Source organism: Mesoplodon bidens (genome assembly GCF_964165515.1).
Source record: "Mesoplodon bidens genome assembly, chromosome: 8".
Lineage (NCBI taxonomy): Eukaryota > Metazoa > Chordata > Mammalia > Artiodactyla > Ziphiidae > Mesoplodon > Mesoplodon bidens.
The window spans coordinates 1330558-1346898 of record NC_138165.1 but is presented as its reverse complement, the minus strand read 5'-3'; the positions used below and the strand labels follow the sequence as shown (position 1 = coordinate 1346898).

Sequence of the window (16341 nt, the reverse complement as noted above, 5' to 3'; positions counted from 1 at the left end):
CCGCAGCATGGCGGGAAGGCCTCCTCCAGGTGCACCCTCATGGGTACAAGAACACATGGTTTTTGACCCAAAAGTTAATTATCTTGATTCAGCTGCCTCAATTAGCAGATTTGGCTCTGAATAACTTATCATTCTTGTTCCAAGCCTGCTTTTCTTGAAAGAACAGTTTCTTACCATTGTGGACACTCAGGGGACTCTGAAGGTGATGTCGCGGTTTGTTAAATATTTTGAGCAACGGCAAGTGCTCAATTTTGGAATAAGTATATGCCTTCTCAGGGTGGTGTATCTCCAGATTGACTGGGTCAGGACATACATACCTGGAACTACACATTCCCTCCAACATTCCATCTTCTTGGGAAGACGGGCTTGCTCAGTCACCTGATCCTTCTCTTATGGTGAATCCTTTTCTCTCAGGGCTCCCATAATCCCTGCAAGTGGGCCTCTGTCTGGGCCACTCCAGCCCATTAATCCAATCAATAATCAAACCCAGTAGTGGACAAAGTTCAAAACTTTCCCCCCAGATCCTTAGCTCTAACAAAAATCAATGCATACGATGTCTGAAGAAGGCTGTCATCAAACCATTTACCAGTTTGGCTGAATCTCAGCTCCTACGTGGCTGTGACCCACTGAGGCTCTTCATTAGGATTTAGCTTTGTCAGTGTCCTGAGGTCTCCATTTGTTATTCAAGGTGTGATTGCACTGAGCAAAAACAGCAAGACCTGGGAGAGAATGGACACAGGTGTTCATTTCAGATGGCATAAGTTTAACAAGGTCCAAGAGCAAGTACAGGCTCAGCACAAAAACTCCAAGCATATATTTAAATCCTAGCATTTCCTCCAGAAAACACCAGAGCGTAACCAAAAGTTTTGGAGGCAGAATTGACTTCGGATCCTTGGATGGCTTGCTATTTACTGTGTGACTTTGGGCTATCATTTCATTTTGAACACATTTTCTTACTTATTAAAAGGTAATGATAGATGGTGATCACCCTGTAGTGTATACAGATGTTGAACAATTATGCTGTACACCTGGAACTGATATAATTAAAAAAATAAAAAATAAAAGGTAATGATGACTTCTTATAGTTAATTAAAAAATTAATCCAACACATAGTAGGCACAAGGCTGGTTTTAGTTCCTCTCCCTTTCGGTAGAGAAACGTACAGGATGGTCCTTATAAGACCACCTATGCTTTGGGACTGACTTACAAAGTTTTGCTTTTCTGCTTTAAAAGGTTTTAGAAAAGAAAATTTGTTGATATGAGAGCAAATTCATTCTGAATTCACCTCCAAGTTTAATATGATTATGCTGAAACTCTACTGTATTTGATTTCTTTTAAAATTTCATATTGAACAATATCATTTCTCAAGAAACACTTAAATGGCTTTATCCACCTCATGATTTTCTCTCTGACTTCATCAGTAAAAAGAGACTAGCAATCATTAGGAATGATCAGAAAATAAAAGCCAAGGCATGAAAAGTCTGAACAATAAAAGCTATCACATACTCCATGTGTTAAAGATCCAATTGATAAGGTGGCCAGGAATGCACATAGGATCTGGAATCAGAAGGTCTGAGCTTGAATTCTGGCTCTGCCACTCACCAGGTAGGTGGCACCTTGTTCCCTTGGCATTATTTTCTTCATAAAACAGGGATAACACCATCTCATAGAAGTACAATAAATGTCAAAAATGTGAAGTGCTGTGTGTCGGTTTAGCTCAGCAAACTGGAGACAACCACATGGACCTGGTCCATGACCCCTGGGAACTCACAGACTCTTTGACTTGGTCCTACTTCTTCCTGACATGCATTTCAGAAGAGGCCAGCTTGGAATGGCTACACATAACTACATTGGTCAACTACCATGTAACCTCCTCAAAAGACCAGTGCTTACTGACCTCTGCCAGTCTCACACAGAACTGGTCCAGGGGAACCCTCTCTATTTCTAGACTATGTCTAGCCAAAAAATATAACTTCTTGCTCAAAGAGCATACAACAAAGACAAGAACTACAAATAAATCACTCTTCCTCCAAATGCAAAGGACACTCCAGAATCTAGCTCTGCCCACCAGTGGCCAGCAGCATCTGCACAAGGCAGGGCCTGGAGACCAACCGGATGGTGGCTAACCACACCTACCAGACCACCCACAGTAGTCAGCCTGCCACAACAAAAGGATGCACGCTGCCCAAATGGGGGCACCCCTACAGCATATAGCTCTGGTGACCAGAGAGGAGTGTGCTGCTGGGACTCATAGGACATCTCCTACAAAAGGCCACTTCTCCAAGGTCAGAAAATGTAACCAACCTACCAAATACATAGAGATAAAAACAGCAAATTAGACAGAATGAGGCAACAGAGGAATATATTCCAAATGAAGGAACAGGATAAAACCCCAGAAGAAGAACTAAGTGAAGTGGAGACAGCCAACTTACCTGGGAAAGGAAAGAGACATCCAGATCCAGGAAGCACAGAGACTTCCAAACAGGATCAACCCAGAGAGGAGCACTCAAAGACACATTGCCATTAAAATGGGAAAAATTAAAGATAGAGAGAGAATATTAAAAGTGGAAAAAGGGAAAAGCAATAAGTTACATACAAGGGAACTCCCATAAGGCTATCAGCTGACATTTCAGCAGAAACTCTGCAGGCCAGAAGGAAGTGGCATGATAGTTAAAGTGATGAAAAGGGAAAACCTACAACTAAGAATAATGTACCAGCAAGGCTTTCATTCAGATTTGATGGAGACACCAAAAGCTGTAGAGACAAGCAAAAGCTAAGAGTTCAGCACCACCAAACCAGCTTTACAAAATATGTTAAAGGGACTTCTCTAAGTGAAAAAGAAAAGGCCACAAATAGAAACATGAAAATTATGAAAGGAAAAAGCTCATTGATAAAGGCAAATATACAGTAAATGTAGTAAATCAACCATGTATAAAGCTAATAGGAAGGTTAAAATACAAAAGGAGTAAAAGCATTTATATCCACAATAAGTAGTTAAGGGATACACAGACAAAGCATGATGTAAAATATGATGTCAAAAACAGTAAACAGGGGCTTCCCTGGTGGCACAGTGGTTGAGAGTCTGCCTGCCAATGCAGGGGACACAGGTTCGTGCCCCAGTCCGGGAAGATCCCACATGCCGCGGAGCGGCTAGGCCCGTGAGCCATGGCTGCTGAGCCTGCACGTCCGGAGCCTGTGCTCCGCAACGGGAGAGGCCACAACAGTGAGAGGCCCACGTACTGCAAAAAAAAAAAAAAAAAAAAAAAAAAAAAAAAAAAAACAGTAAACAGGGTAGGGAGTAAAAATGCAGGGTTGTTAAAATGCATTTGAACTTAAGAGATCAGCAACTTAATCACATATATGTAGAGATTGCTATATATAAACCTCCCAGTAACCACAAACCAAAAATCTATAATAGAAACACATATAGGAAGAAGAAAGGAATTCAAACATAACACTAAAGATAGTCATCAAATCACAAGGGAAGAGAACAAAAGAAGAAAAGAACAAAAAAGAACTACAAAAATAACCTCAAAACAATTTACAAAATGGCAATATGTACATACCTATCAATAATTACTTTAACTGTAAATGGACTAAATGCTCCAATCAAAAGACATGAGTGGCTGAATGAATACAAAAACAAAAGCTATATGTATGCTGCCTATAAGAGACTCACTTCAGAGCTAAAGACACACACAGATTGAAAGTAGGAGGATGGAAAAAGGTATTCCATGTAAACGAAAACAAAAAGAAAGTTGGGGTAGCTGTACTTATATCAGACAAAATAGACTTTAAGACAAAAACTGTAACAAGAGGAAAAGAAGGACATCATGTAATGCTCAAGGGATCAATTCAAGAAGAAGATATAACAATTGCAAATATATATGCATCCAACATAGGAGCATCTGAACACATAAAGCAAATATTAACACAAAGGGAGAAATTGACAGTAACACAATAACATAAGGGGACTTTAAAACTCCACTTACTGGAGTTCCCTGTTAGGGAACCAGTGGTTAGGATTCTGGGCTTTCATTGCCATGGCCTGGGTTCAATCCCTAGTCGGGGAACTGACATCCTGCAAACTGCATGGCATGACCAAAAAAAAAAAAAAAAGCCACACTTACATCAATGGACAGATCATCCAGACAGAAAACCAATAAGGAAACACTGGCCTTAAATAACACATTATTCCAGATGGAAAAAAAAAAGAAAAAAAAAATATATATATAAAACATTCTACCCAAAAGCAGCAGAATACATTCTTTTTAAGTACACATAGAACATTCTCCAGGATAGGTCACATGCCAGGCCATTAAACAATTCTCAGTCAATTTAAGAACACTGAAATCATACAAAGCATCTTTTCCAACCACAATTCTATTAGACTAGAAATCAGCTATAAGAAAAAAACTGCAAAAATCACATACATGTGGAGGCTAAACACTATGCTACTAAACAACCAATGGAGCACTAAAGAAATCAATGAGGGAGTCAAAAAATACCTGGAGACAAATGAAAATGAAGACAAAATGACCCAACATTTATAGGATACAGTAAAAGTGGTTCTAAGAGGGAAGTTTATAGCTGTACAAGCCTTGACCTCAAGAAACAAAAATATCCCAAATAAACAACCTAACCTTACACCTAAAGGAACTAGAAAAAGAAGAACAAACAAAACCTAAAGTTAGTAGAAAGAAAGAAATCATAAAGATCAGAGCAGACATAAATAAAATAGAGACTAAAAAAATACTAGAAAAGATTAATGAAACTAAGAGCTGGTTTTTTGAAAAAAATAACAAAATTGAGAAGTCTTTAGCTGGACTCATTAAGAAAAAAAAGGAGAGACAGCCAAAATCAATAAAATCAGAAATGAAAAAGGAGAAGTTACAACTGTGATCACAGAAATACAAAAGATCATAAGAAATTACTATGAACAATTATATGCCAATGATGAACACAGATGTAAAATTCCTCAACAAAATATTAGCAAACCAAATTCAACAATACATTAAAAGGATCATACACCATAATCAAGTGGGATATATCCCAGGGATGTGAGGATGGTTCAATATCTGCAAATCAATGCAATACACCGCATTAACAAATTGAAGAATAAAAATATCATCATCTCAATGCAGAAAAAACTTCTGACAAAATTCAATATCCATTTATGATAAAGTCTCCAAAAGTGGGTATAGAGGGAATATACCTCAACATAATAAAGGCCGTATGATAAGCCCACAGCTAACATCATATTCAATAGTGAAAAGCTGAAATCATTTCCTCTAAGATCAGGAACAAGACAAGGATGCCCAGTCTCGCCACTTTTATTTAACATGGTATTGGAAGTCCTAGCCACAGCGATTAGACAAGAAAAAGAAATAAAAATAATCCAAATTGGAAAGGAAGAAGTAAAACTGTCAATGTCTGCAGATGACACGATACTATACATAGAAAACCCTCAAGACACCACCAAAAAACTACTAAAGCTCATCAATGAATTTGGTAAAGTTGCAGGATACAAAGTTAATATACAAAAATCTCTTGCACTTCTATACACTAACAACGATCAGAAAGAGAAATTAAGAAAACATCCCATTTACAATCACATCGAAAAGAATAAAATACATAGGAATAAATCTAACTAAGGAAGTAAAAGACCTATACTCAGAAAACTATAAGACACTGGTGAAAGAAATTGAAAATGACACAGATGGAAAGATGTATCATGTTCATTGATCAGAAGAATTAATGTTGTTAAATGACCATATTGCCCAAGGCAATCTACAGATTCAATGCACACCTTATTAAAATACCCATGATGTTTTTCACAGAACTAGAACAAATAATTCTAAAATTCGTATGGAAACACAAAAGACCCCAAATAGCCAAAACAATCTTGAGAAAGAAGAATAAAGCTGGAGGTATTACACTCCCTGATTTCAAACTACAATACAAAGCTACAGTAATCTAAACAGAATGGTACTGGCATAAAACCAGACACAGATCAATGGAACTGAATAGAAAGCCCAGAGTGAACTCACATGTATATGGGCAATTAATCTACGGCAAAGGAGGCAAGAATGTACAGGAGGAAATGACAGCTTCTTCAGTAAATGGTGTTGGGAAAAATGGACAGCTACATGCAAAAGAATCAAAATGGACTACTCTTTCACACCATGCATAAAAGTAAATTCAAAATGCATTAAAGACTTAAATGTAAGACCCAAAACTATAAAATTCCTAGATGAAAACATAGGCAGTACACTCTTTGACATAGGCCTTAAAAATATTTTTTGGATATGTCTCCTCAGGCAAGGGAAACAAAAGCGAAAATAAACAAATGGAACTATATCAAACTAAAAAGCTTTTGTGCAGAAAAGGAAACAATCAACAAAGTGAGAAGACAACTTATTGATTAGGAGAAAATATTTTCAAATCATATATCTGATAAGAGGTTAATATCCAAAATATGTAAAGAGCTCATACAACTCAATAGAAAAAAATGTGATTAAAAAATGGGCAGAAGACGTGAATAGACACTTTTCCAAAGAAAACATAATGATAGCCAACGGAGAAGATCCTCAATCATCAGGGACATGAAAATCAAAGCCACAATGAGCTATCTCCTCTTCACACCTGTCAGAAGAGCTATTACCAAAAACACAACAAATAACAAGTGTTGGTGAGGATATGGAGAAAAGGGAACCTTCATACACTTCATATGCAAAGTAGACTTTAAAGTCAAAATCTGTTATAAGGGACAAAGAAGGACATTATATAATGATGAAAAGGTCAATTCACCAAGAATATATAACATATAAACACACACATATATATATAGCAAACATCAGAGCTCTTAAATACGTAAAGCAAACACTGACAGAATTAAAGGGAGAAATAGACAGATTTACAAAAATAGAAGAAAACTTCAATACCCCCTTTCAATAATGGACAGAACAGCAAGACAGTAGATCAGTAAGGAAATAGAGGCCTTGAATAACACTGCAGACAACAATTAGACCTAGCAGATATATGCAGAATGTGTCACTCAACCATAGCAGAATATACATTATTCTCAAGTGCACATGGAATATTCTCTGGGATAGACCAGATGTAAGGCCACAAACAACTCCTACTAAATTTTAAAGGATTGAAACCATACAAAATATCTTTTCTGATCATGACGGAAGAAACTAGAGAAATCAATGGCAAAAGAAAACAGGAAGATCCACAAATATATGGAATTTACACAGTACATCCGATGGCTCAAAGAAATCACAATGGGAATTAGAAAATGTCTTGAGATAAATGAAAATGAAAATACAACATACCCAAACTTATGGGATGCAGCAAAAGTAATGCTGAGATAAATCTATGATTGTTGTTATATTAAAAAAATCTGAAATCAACAACCTAACTTTGCACCTTAAAAAACGAGAAAAATAACAACAAACTCAGAGCAACAGCAAAAAAATAATAAAGATTAGAGCAGAGAGAAATGAAATATAGAAAAAAGAAAAAAAAGCAAAACAAAGGCTTGGTTCATTGAAAAGATCAGCAAAATTGAACTTTAGCTAGAGTGACTAAGAAAAAGAGATGACTCTAATAACTAAAATCAGCTATCAAGGAAGGGATATTACCACTAATTTTATAGAAATAAAAAGAATTATAAGGGAGTACTATGAACTGTATGTCAACAAATAGGGTAACCTAGATAAAATGGACAAATTTCTAGAAACACAATGTACCAAAACAGAATCATGAGGAAATACAAATATGAATAGATCTATAACTAGTAAGGAGAATGAGGGACTTCCCCGGAGGTCCAGTGGTTAGGACTCCGTGCCTCCAATGCAGGGGGTGTGGGTTCGATTCCTGGTTGGGGAACTGAGATCCCACGTACCATGTGGTGCAATCAAAAAAAAAGAAAAGAAAAGAAAAGAAAAAAACTAGTAAGGAGATTGAAACAGTACTCAAAAACCTCCCACCAAAGAAAAGTCCAGGACAAGATGGCTTCACTGGTGAATTCTATCAAACATGAAAAGAATTAAGAGCAATCCTCCTCAAATTATTCCAAAAGAAAATTGAAGAGGGAACACTTCCAAATTCCAAACTCTGAGGCCAGTATTACCTTGAGGCCAAAACCAGAGAAAGACAATACAAGACAAGAAAACTACAGACCAATACCCTGATGAATATTGATCCAAAAATTCTCAGCGGGGGTTCCCTGGTGGCGCAGTGGTTGAGAGTCCGCCTGCTGATGCAGGGGACGCGGGTTCGTGCCCCGGTCCGGGAAGATCCCACATGCCGCAGAGTGGCTGGGCCCGTGAGTCATGGCTGCTGAGCCTGCGTGTCCGGAGCCTGTGCTCCACAACGGGAAAGGTCACAACAGTGAGAGGCCCGCGTACCAAAATAAATAAATAAATAAATAAAAATACTACTGCTAATAATAATCTCAGTGAACGAGGGGTGGGGTTATGGGTGAAGTGGGTGAGAGGAATCAAAAGGTACAAACTTCCAGTTATAAATAAGTCATGGCGATGTAATGTACAGCATAGCAACTATAGTTAATAACACTGTAGTGCATATTTGAAAGTTGCTAAGAGAGTAGATCTGGTAAATTCTCATCACAAGAAAAAAATTCTCAACTATGTATGGTGATGGATGATAACTAGACTCACTGCAGTGAATGAGTGACCATTTTACAATATATACAAATATTGAATCATTATGTTGTACACCGAAACTAATATAATGTATGTCAATTATATCTCAATAAAAACAAAAAAACCCACTACTTCAGTCTAAAATATTAAAAGGTTATTTAAAAATTAATTATAGTAATTCACACCCCCTCCTGCAAAATAAATGAAAGGATATTGGCTTTCAAAATTGTCACAATTCAGTAAAAGGAAGTATATCAATTCTTTAAAAGATCCATGTTTAAAAGAATTGTTACAAGGAAAATTAAATGGGGATATTGAATGAGATAAGTGGAAACATCCTCAACACAGGGGAAGAACAATCCTCTTGTGTCCATGTCTTACAATAAAGTAAATAAACCTGTAGGCCTATATTATTCACATGTAACTCAGTGAAGGTCCTCTTCAGAATGACTTTTTGAATTTTGATATGACAAAGATGATTATGTATCAGGTGACTGTTCAAACTAACAATCTCTGATGCTTATTATTATTATTAGAGTGAGGCATTTCTAATTATTTGCAAGATTATAAACATCTCGAAGCTGGGATCATACTTTCTACACCTTGAGACTCCCTACATCATTAAGTATCATGATCTAAACATAAACGTTTGTTAAAATGAATTTCTGTATGAGCTGATCGTCTTTTATCTTCAAACCCTAGGAAAATAAAATTTATTGAACTAAAAAGACAATCTATTTCTCATGCTATAATGGACTCACATGAAACTCTCGAAACGTGATTTTCAAAAATGTATTATGACTAAGAAAAAAAGCTCTTAGCAATAAAAGTTGTATAGATACTAAACAATTAGCTCTTAACTTTCACTTTAAGACATAACTTTATATGTGGATAAACTGTACATATTACCACATTTTCAAAAATAAAGAACGTGTACCAAATGTTAGAACAGAGTAGAGACTGCCTTTAAAATTCTGAATTGTTTCACTACAGATATTTGGTCAATTATTAACCCTTTATTCCTACCACTAGAGAAGGGGGAGGGTCAATATGTTATGATAACTCTCTTGCTGTATCCAATAGGATTGTGTATTACCAAATTAAGAAGTTGAATTAGGCCATACTGCCAGAGTAGCTAGAAAAATAACTTTGCCAAATTAAAGTTAAAATACAAGTTGCTATTAGAGTGATTTTCAGGCCATCTGTTGAGTAAGAAGTATCAGTGAACAGTAAGATCAGTGCCAGAGTCTAGGAATCATATAGCACTATAGCATATAATATAAGCAAGAATACACATTCATTAGGGTATCATAGGTGTTCAATGCTTTTAACCGTAAAAGCAAGAGAATATTCAAGTAATATTAATAAACAGTAGAGGTGAACAAAAATTCTAGCCACTCTGTGATTAATGCTGTTGACAACAACAAAATCATGGCTTTTTATTTCTAGGAAATGTTTTTTAAAAAATCCTCAACAAAATTTTAGCCAACAAATTCAATAGCACATAAAAGAATTATGCACCATGACCAAGAGGGATTTATTCTTTTAAAAAAAATTAATTTATTGGGCTTCCCTGGTGGCGCAGGGGACACGGGTTCATGCCCCAGTCCGGGAAGATCCCACATACCACGGAGCAGCTGGGCCCGTGGGCCACGGCCACTGAGTCTGCGCGTCCGGAGCCTGTGCTCCGCAACAGGGAGAGGACACAACAGTGAGAGGCCCGTGTACCGCAATAATAATAATAATAATAAATAATAAATTTGTTTTATTTTTGGCTGTGTTGGATCTTTGTTGCTGCCCATGGGCTTTTCTCTAGTTGCGGTGAGCTGGGACTACTCTTCGTTGCAGTGCCCAGGCTTCTCATTGCAGTGGCTTCTCTTGTTGCAGAGCACGGCCTCTAGGTGAGCAGGCTTCAGTAGTTGTGGTACATGGGCTTAGCTGCTCCGCGGCATGTGGGATCTTCCTGGACCAGGGCTCGAACCCGTGTCCCCTGCACCGTCAGGCGGATTCTTAACCACTGCACCAGCAGGGAAGTCCACGAGGGATTTATTCTTAGAATCCAAGTATGGTTCAAAACACAAAAATCAATCAGTGTAACACATCACATTAACAGAATAAAGGGCAAAAACTACATGACCATCTCAACTGATGCAGAAAAAGCATTTGACAAAATTCAACATCTTTTCATGATGAAAACATTCAACTGAATAGAAGGAAACTATAACAACATAATAAAGGCCATACATGACAAGCTCACATCACACTCAATGGTGAAAGACTGAAAGCTTTTCCTCTATCAGGAAAAATTAAGGATGCCTACTTTTGAGACTTCTAATCAAATGGTACTGGAAGTCCTAGCTAGAGTAATTTCACAAGAAAAAGAAATAAGTCGGGCTTCCCTGGTGGCGCAGTGGTTGAGAGTCCGCCTGCCGATGCAGGGGACACGGGTTCGTGCCCCGGTCCGGGAAGATCCCACATGCCATGGAGCGGCTGGGCCCGTGAGCCATGGCCGCTGAGCCTGGGCGTCCGGAGCCTGTGCTCCGCAATGGGAGAGGCCACAACAGTGAGAGGCCCGCGTACCACAAAAAAAAAAAGAAATAAGTCAACCAAACTGGAAAGGAAGAAGAAAAATAATGTCTGCAGACATGCTCTTAAATACAGACATGCCAATAGATTCTACACACACACCCACACACATCACAGCTGTTAGAATAAACAAATTCAGCAAAGTTGAACGATATAAAATATGAAAAAATTTGTTGCATTTCTGCATGTTAACAACGAAAAATCCTAAAAGGGAATTAAGAAAATTCCATTTACAATAGCATCAAAAAGAATACTTAGGACTAAATGTAACCAAGGAGGTGAAAGACTTGTGTACCGAAAATGAGAAAATATTGCTGAAAGAAGTTAAAGAAAACAATATATGGAAAGACACCCTGTGTTCATAGATTGGGAGATTCTTAAGATGTCAGTACTATCCAAAGTGATCTACCAAACCAATACAAACCCTATCAAAATCCCAATGATGTTTACTGCAGAAACAGTATAATTCATCCTAAAATTCATATGAAATCTCAAATGTCCCAAATAGCAAAAACAGTCTTGAAAAAGAATGACGTATGAGGACTCACACTTTCTGATTTCAAATTTTAATACTAAGCTACAGTAGTCAAAGAAGTATCAGACTGGCACAAAGACAAACATAGACTGATGGAGTCCAGAAATAGACATATATGGTCAGATAATTTTTGACAAGGGTGCCAAGACCATTAAATGGGAAAGGACAATCTGTTCAACAAATGGTGTTGGGAAAACTAGATATTCACATGTCAAAAAAAAAAAAAGTTGTATGCTTACCTTATATCAAATGCAAGTTAACTCAAAGTGGATCAAAGACCTAAATGTAAGAGATAAAACTCTTATAGGAAAACATAAGAAAAACTTCATGAATCATCAAAAAATCTACAAACAATAAATGTTGGAAAGGGTGTGGAGAAAAGGGAACCCTCCTACACTGTAGGTGGGAATGTAAATTGGTACAGCCATTATGGAGAACAGTATGGAGGTTCCTTAAGAAACTGAAAATAGAGCTACCATATGATAAAGCCATCCCACTCCCAGGCATATATCTAGAGAAAGCCATAATTTGAAAGGATGCATGCACCTCAATGTTCACTGCAGCACTATTTACAATAGCCAGGACATGGAAGCAACCTAAATGTCCATCAACAGAGGAATGGATAAAGAAGATGTGGTACATATACACAATGGAATATTACTCAGCCATAAAAAGGAATGAAATAATACCATTTGCAGCAACATGGATGGACCTAGAGGTTGTCATACTGAGTGAAGTAAGTCAGACAGAGAAAGACAAATATCATATGATATTGCTTATAAGTGGAATCTAAAAAAAGGGTACAAATGAACTTATCTACAAAACAGAAAGAGTTACAGATGTAGAAAACAAACTTATGGTTACTGGGGGTAAGGGGAGGTGGAGGAATAAATTGGGAGATTGGGATGGACATATACACACTACTATATATAAAAGAGATAACTAATAAGGACCTACTGTATAGCACAGGGAACTCTACTCAATACTCTATAATGGCGTTTAGTGGAAAAGAATCTTAAAAAGTGTATATATGTATAACTGATTCACTTTGCTGTATACCTGAAATTAACACAACACTGTAACTCAACTATACTCCAATAAAAATTTTAAAAAATGAACAACACTGTTGTTGGAAAAGGCAAAAATAAAAACTGCATGGAAAAGAAAAAAAAAAAGAAAAGCTTCATGACATTGGATTTGACAATAATTTCTTGGATACCACAAAAGCACAGGCAATCAAAGAGGAAAAAGATAAATTGAACTACATCAAAATTTAAATCAACTGTGTGTCACAGGGTACAATTAACAGAGTTGAAAATACAACCCAAGGAATGGGGAAAATTTTTCAAATCTTATGGCTGATAAAGAGTTATCCAGAATACATAAAGCACTCTGACAACTCAACAAGGAAAAACTTACTTTAAACTGGGCAAAGGATTTGAATAGATATTTCTTCAAAGATAGTCAAAGCACCAATAAGAATACAAAATGATACTCAATATCATTAATTATTAGGGAAATGCAAATCAAAATCACAATGAAATACTATTTCACATCCATTAGGATGGCTACTATCAAAAAACCAGAGAATAAGTGTTGGTGAGGGTGTGGACAAATCAGAACCCTTTTGCACTGTTGGTGAGAATGTTAAATGGTGCAGCCATTTAAAAAAATTAACAATAGAATTACCAGGGACTTCCCTGGTAGTCCAGCAGTAAAGAATCCACCTTCTAATGCAGGGGACTCGGGTTCAATCTCTGGTCAGGGAACCGAGATCCCACATGCCATGGGGCAACTAAGCCCGCACGTCACAACTACTGAGCCCACACGCGTCAACAAGAGAGCCCACATGCCGCAAACTACAGGGCCCACCTGCCCTGGAGCCTGCACACCAGAACTAGAGAGAATCACACGCCACATTGAAGGGCCCGCGCCGAAACGAAAGATCCTGCATGCCTCAACTAAGACCCGATACAGCCAAAAAAAAAAATTAAATTAAAAAAATTAAATAAAAAAAATAATAACTGGGGCTTCCCTGGTGGCGCAGTGGTTGAGTCCACCTGCCGATGCAGGGGATGCGGGTTCGTGCCCCGGTCCGGGAGGATCCCACATGCCGCGGAGCGGCTGGGCCCATGAGCCATGGCCGCTGAGCCTGCGCGTCCGGAGCCTGTGCTCCACAACAGGAGAGGCCACAACAGTGAGAGGCTCGCGTACCGCAAAAAAAAAATAATAATAATAATAATAATAAAATTTTTTAAAAATAGAATTACCATACGATCTGGCAATTCCACTTCTGGCTATATACTTGAAAGAATTTAAAGCAGAGTTTCAAAGAAATATTTGTATACCCATATTCATGGCAGAATTATTCACAATAGCCAGAAGGTGGAAGCAGCTCAAGTGTCCATCAACAAAATGGATAGACAAAATGTGGTATATACGTGATACAATATTATTCGGCCTTAAAATGAAATTCTTTCACATGCTACACTATAGGAGAACCTTGACATTTATGCTAACTGAATGAATGATCCAGTCAAAAAAGAATTATGTATGATTCCACTTACATGAGACATCTATAGTAGTCAAAATCGGAGACAAAGTAGAATGGTGTTTGCCAGGCTTGGAAGAGAGGGGAATAAGGAGTTACTGTTCAATGGGTACAGCTTCACTTCTGCAAGCTGAAAAGATTTCCAGAGATGGAAGGCAGTGACTGTTGCACAATAAAGGGAATGCTTGTATTGCCACTAACTGGATACTGTCCTTTAAGATGGCAAATTTTATGTGTATTTTACATATTCACATACAACTAATTTCCCAAAATTAAAATTAATCAATTCAAACTGTTTCTTTTAATTGAAAAAAAAAAAGTGATTCTGCATCACTACGCCCAAGTGGCCAAAGTTAACACCACCAACACTGGGACAAACTAAAGGTCCTTGTTTTGGGGAGAAATATGCATAAGTATTTGGGGATCAAGAGGCAAGCTGTCAGCAAATGTGGCAAAACGTTAATACTTCGTGTATATAGGTGAAGGGTATATGGGAGTTTACCACTTTTGCAACATTACTGTAAATTGGAAGTATTTCCAATTTAAAAAAAAAGACTATTCTCGGCCAGTTTTGAGACTTAAAATGAACCACAGAGCAATGGCAGTTTATACAGAAACCAGCAATTTTTTTTAACATTTTGAATTCCCCAGGTATGATTATCACTTTAACACCTGGCACCATCAGTTTTACCCTACATAGGTGAAATTTTCAGATGACCAGAGCTTACCCCATTAAATGCCAGAATGGTGTATTAGTAACTTTAAAGTCTTTTTTAAAAAGTACTATTCTACTTTTCTTGTTTCGAATTTTTAATGATCAGGGTCATCAACATCTGTTTCAGTAGATGGCTGTTTGTTTTGTTCTCACGAGTGTTTCTGAGGGTATTAATATAAAGCAAAAACGCCATAGCAGAAAATAGTTTTTTCCATCTCCACCTAGTGGTTAGCTATTCTGATATCTTTACGTACCTGCTTTTTACAACTATCACATTTGTGCTTTTAAATTTGTTGAAAGTAAGGGTAAAGAGATCCTCATTTTTTTATGAGTAAAGTGCACCAACTTCCTGATTTTTTGGTTGTTCCAAGGCTTTTATCGCCAATAAGATCCTCATGTGTTTTTGAAAATCAATATTGCCAGATAACCTTTCCCCAGTTTGTATCATAAGATTTCTATAATTAAAATCAATTACTTACTCTTGGATTTAGTCATCTTGACTAACAAGAGACTTCTCATAAATAAGTCTGCAGAGACTAATTAAATGACTTTAAAGTATCACAAAAATAGAATATAGCCATAAGCAATATTATTCTCTATCCCAACTGCCCGGCTGCTTATCAGCAATTACAGTGATTTTTAATTATGTCCATGTTTCCTCTAAGACAGTATTTCTCAATCTTTTTTTTCAGATTGTAGGACCCCCCCGAGGAGAAAACAAATTTAATTTACATCAAATAATTAAACATTTCCCTAACGAGAAATACTAAGAAATAAGATTTTGTCAGCATTTTGTTTCAACCCCAGTAGGACACTGCAATTCAGTTCTGACACTGACCCCCTGAAGTCACCACTGGACTCCACGGGTGTAAGGGCTCAGTCCTCCACGAGCTGCCTGCACCGGAGAGGACGGCTGCAAGTGGAGTCCATCCCCCCTTCTGACCGACTACTTACTACTTCCGACTAATTTGGGGGTTCCCACAATCCCCTCACGTTCAAGAGTTTGCTAAAATGACTGAGAACTCAGGAAAGCACTGCGCTTAAAATTAGGTTTATTGTAAAGGATTCAAATGAGGAGTGCCAGCCAAATGCAGTACACACACAGGGTGAGGTGAGGTCTGGGAGGAAACACAGAGCTCCTGCACCCCTTCTTTGTGGAATTAAGGCCCATCACCATTTCAGCACATTAGTGTGTTCACCAATCAGAGCCTCAGTGTCCAGAGTCTTTAACTGGGCTTCACTATTTGGACACGACTGATTACATCACTGGGGAACATGA

At 37.6% G+C, this 16341-nt stretch overlaps 1 protein-coding gene across 1 annotated transcript in view; it reads right to left on the bottom strand.

The window, feature by feature from the left end:
- Positions 1-70: 70 nt before the first annotated feature.
- Positions 71-16341, bottom strand: part of IWS1 (interacts with SUPT6H, CTD assembly factor 1) — a 64930-nt gene continuing 48659 nt past the window's right edge. Inside the window, exon 14 of the mRNA XM_081243209.1 lies at positions 71-719. Coding sequence (XP_081099335.1) covers positions 684-719 — 36 coding nt within the window. The 3' untranslated portion in view covers positions 71-683. The remainder of the gene's footprint in view (positions 720-16341) is intronic.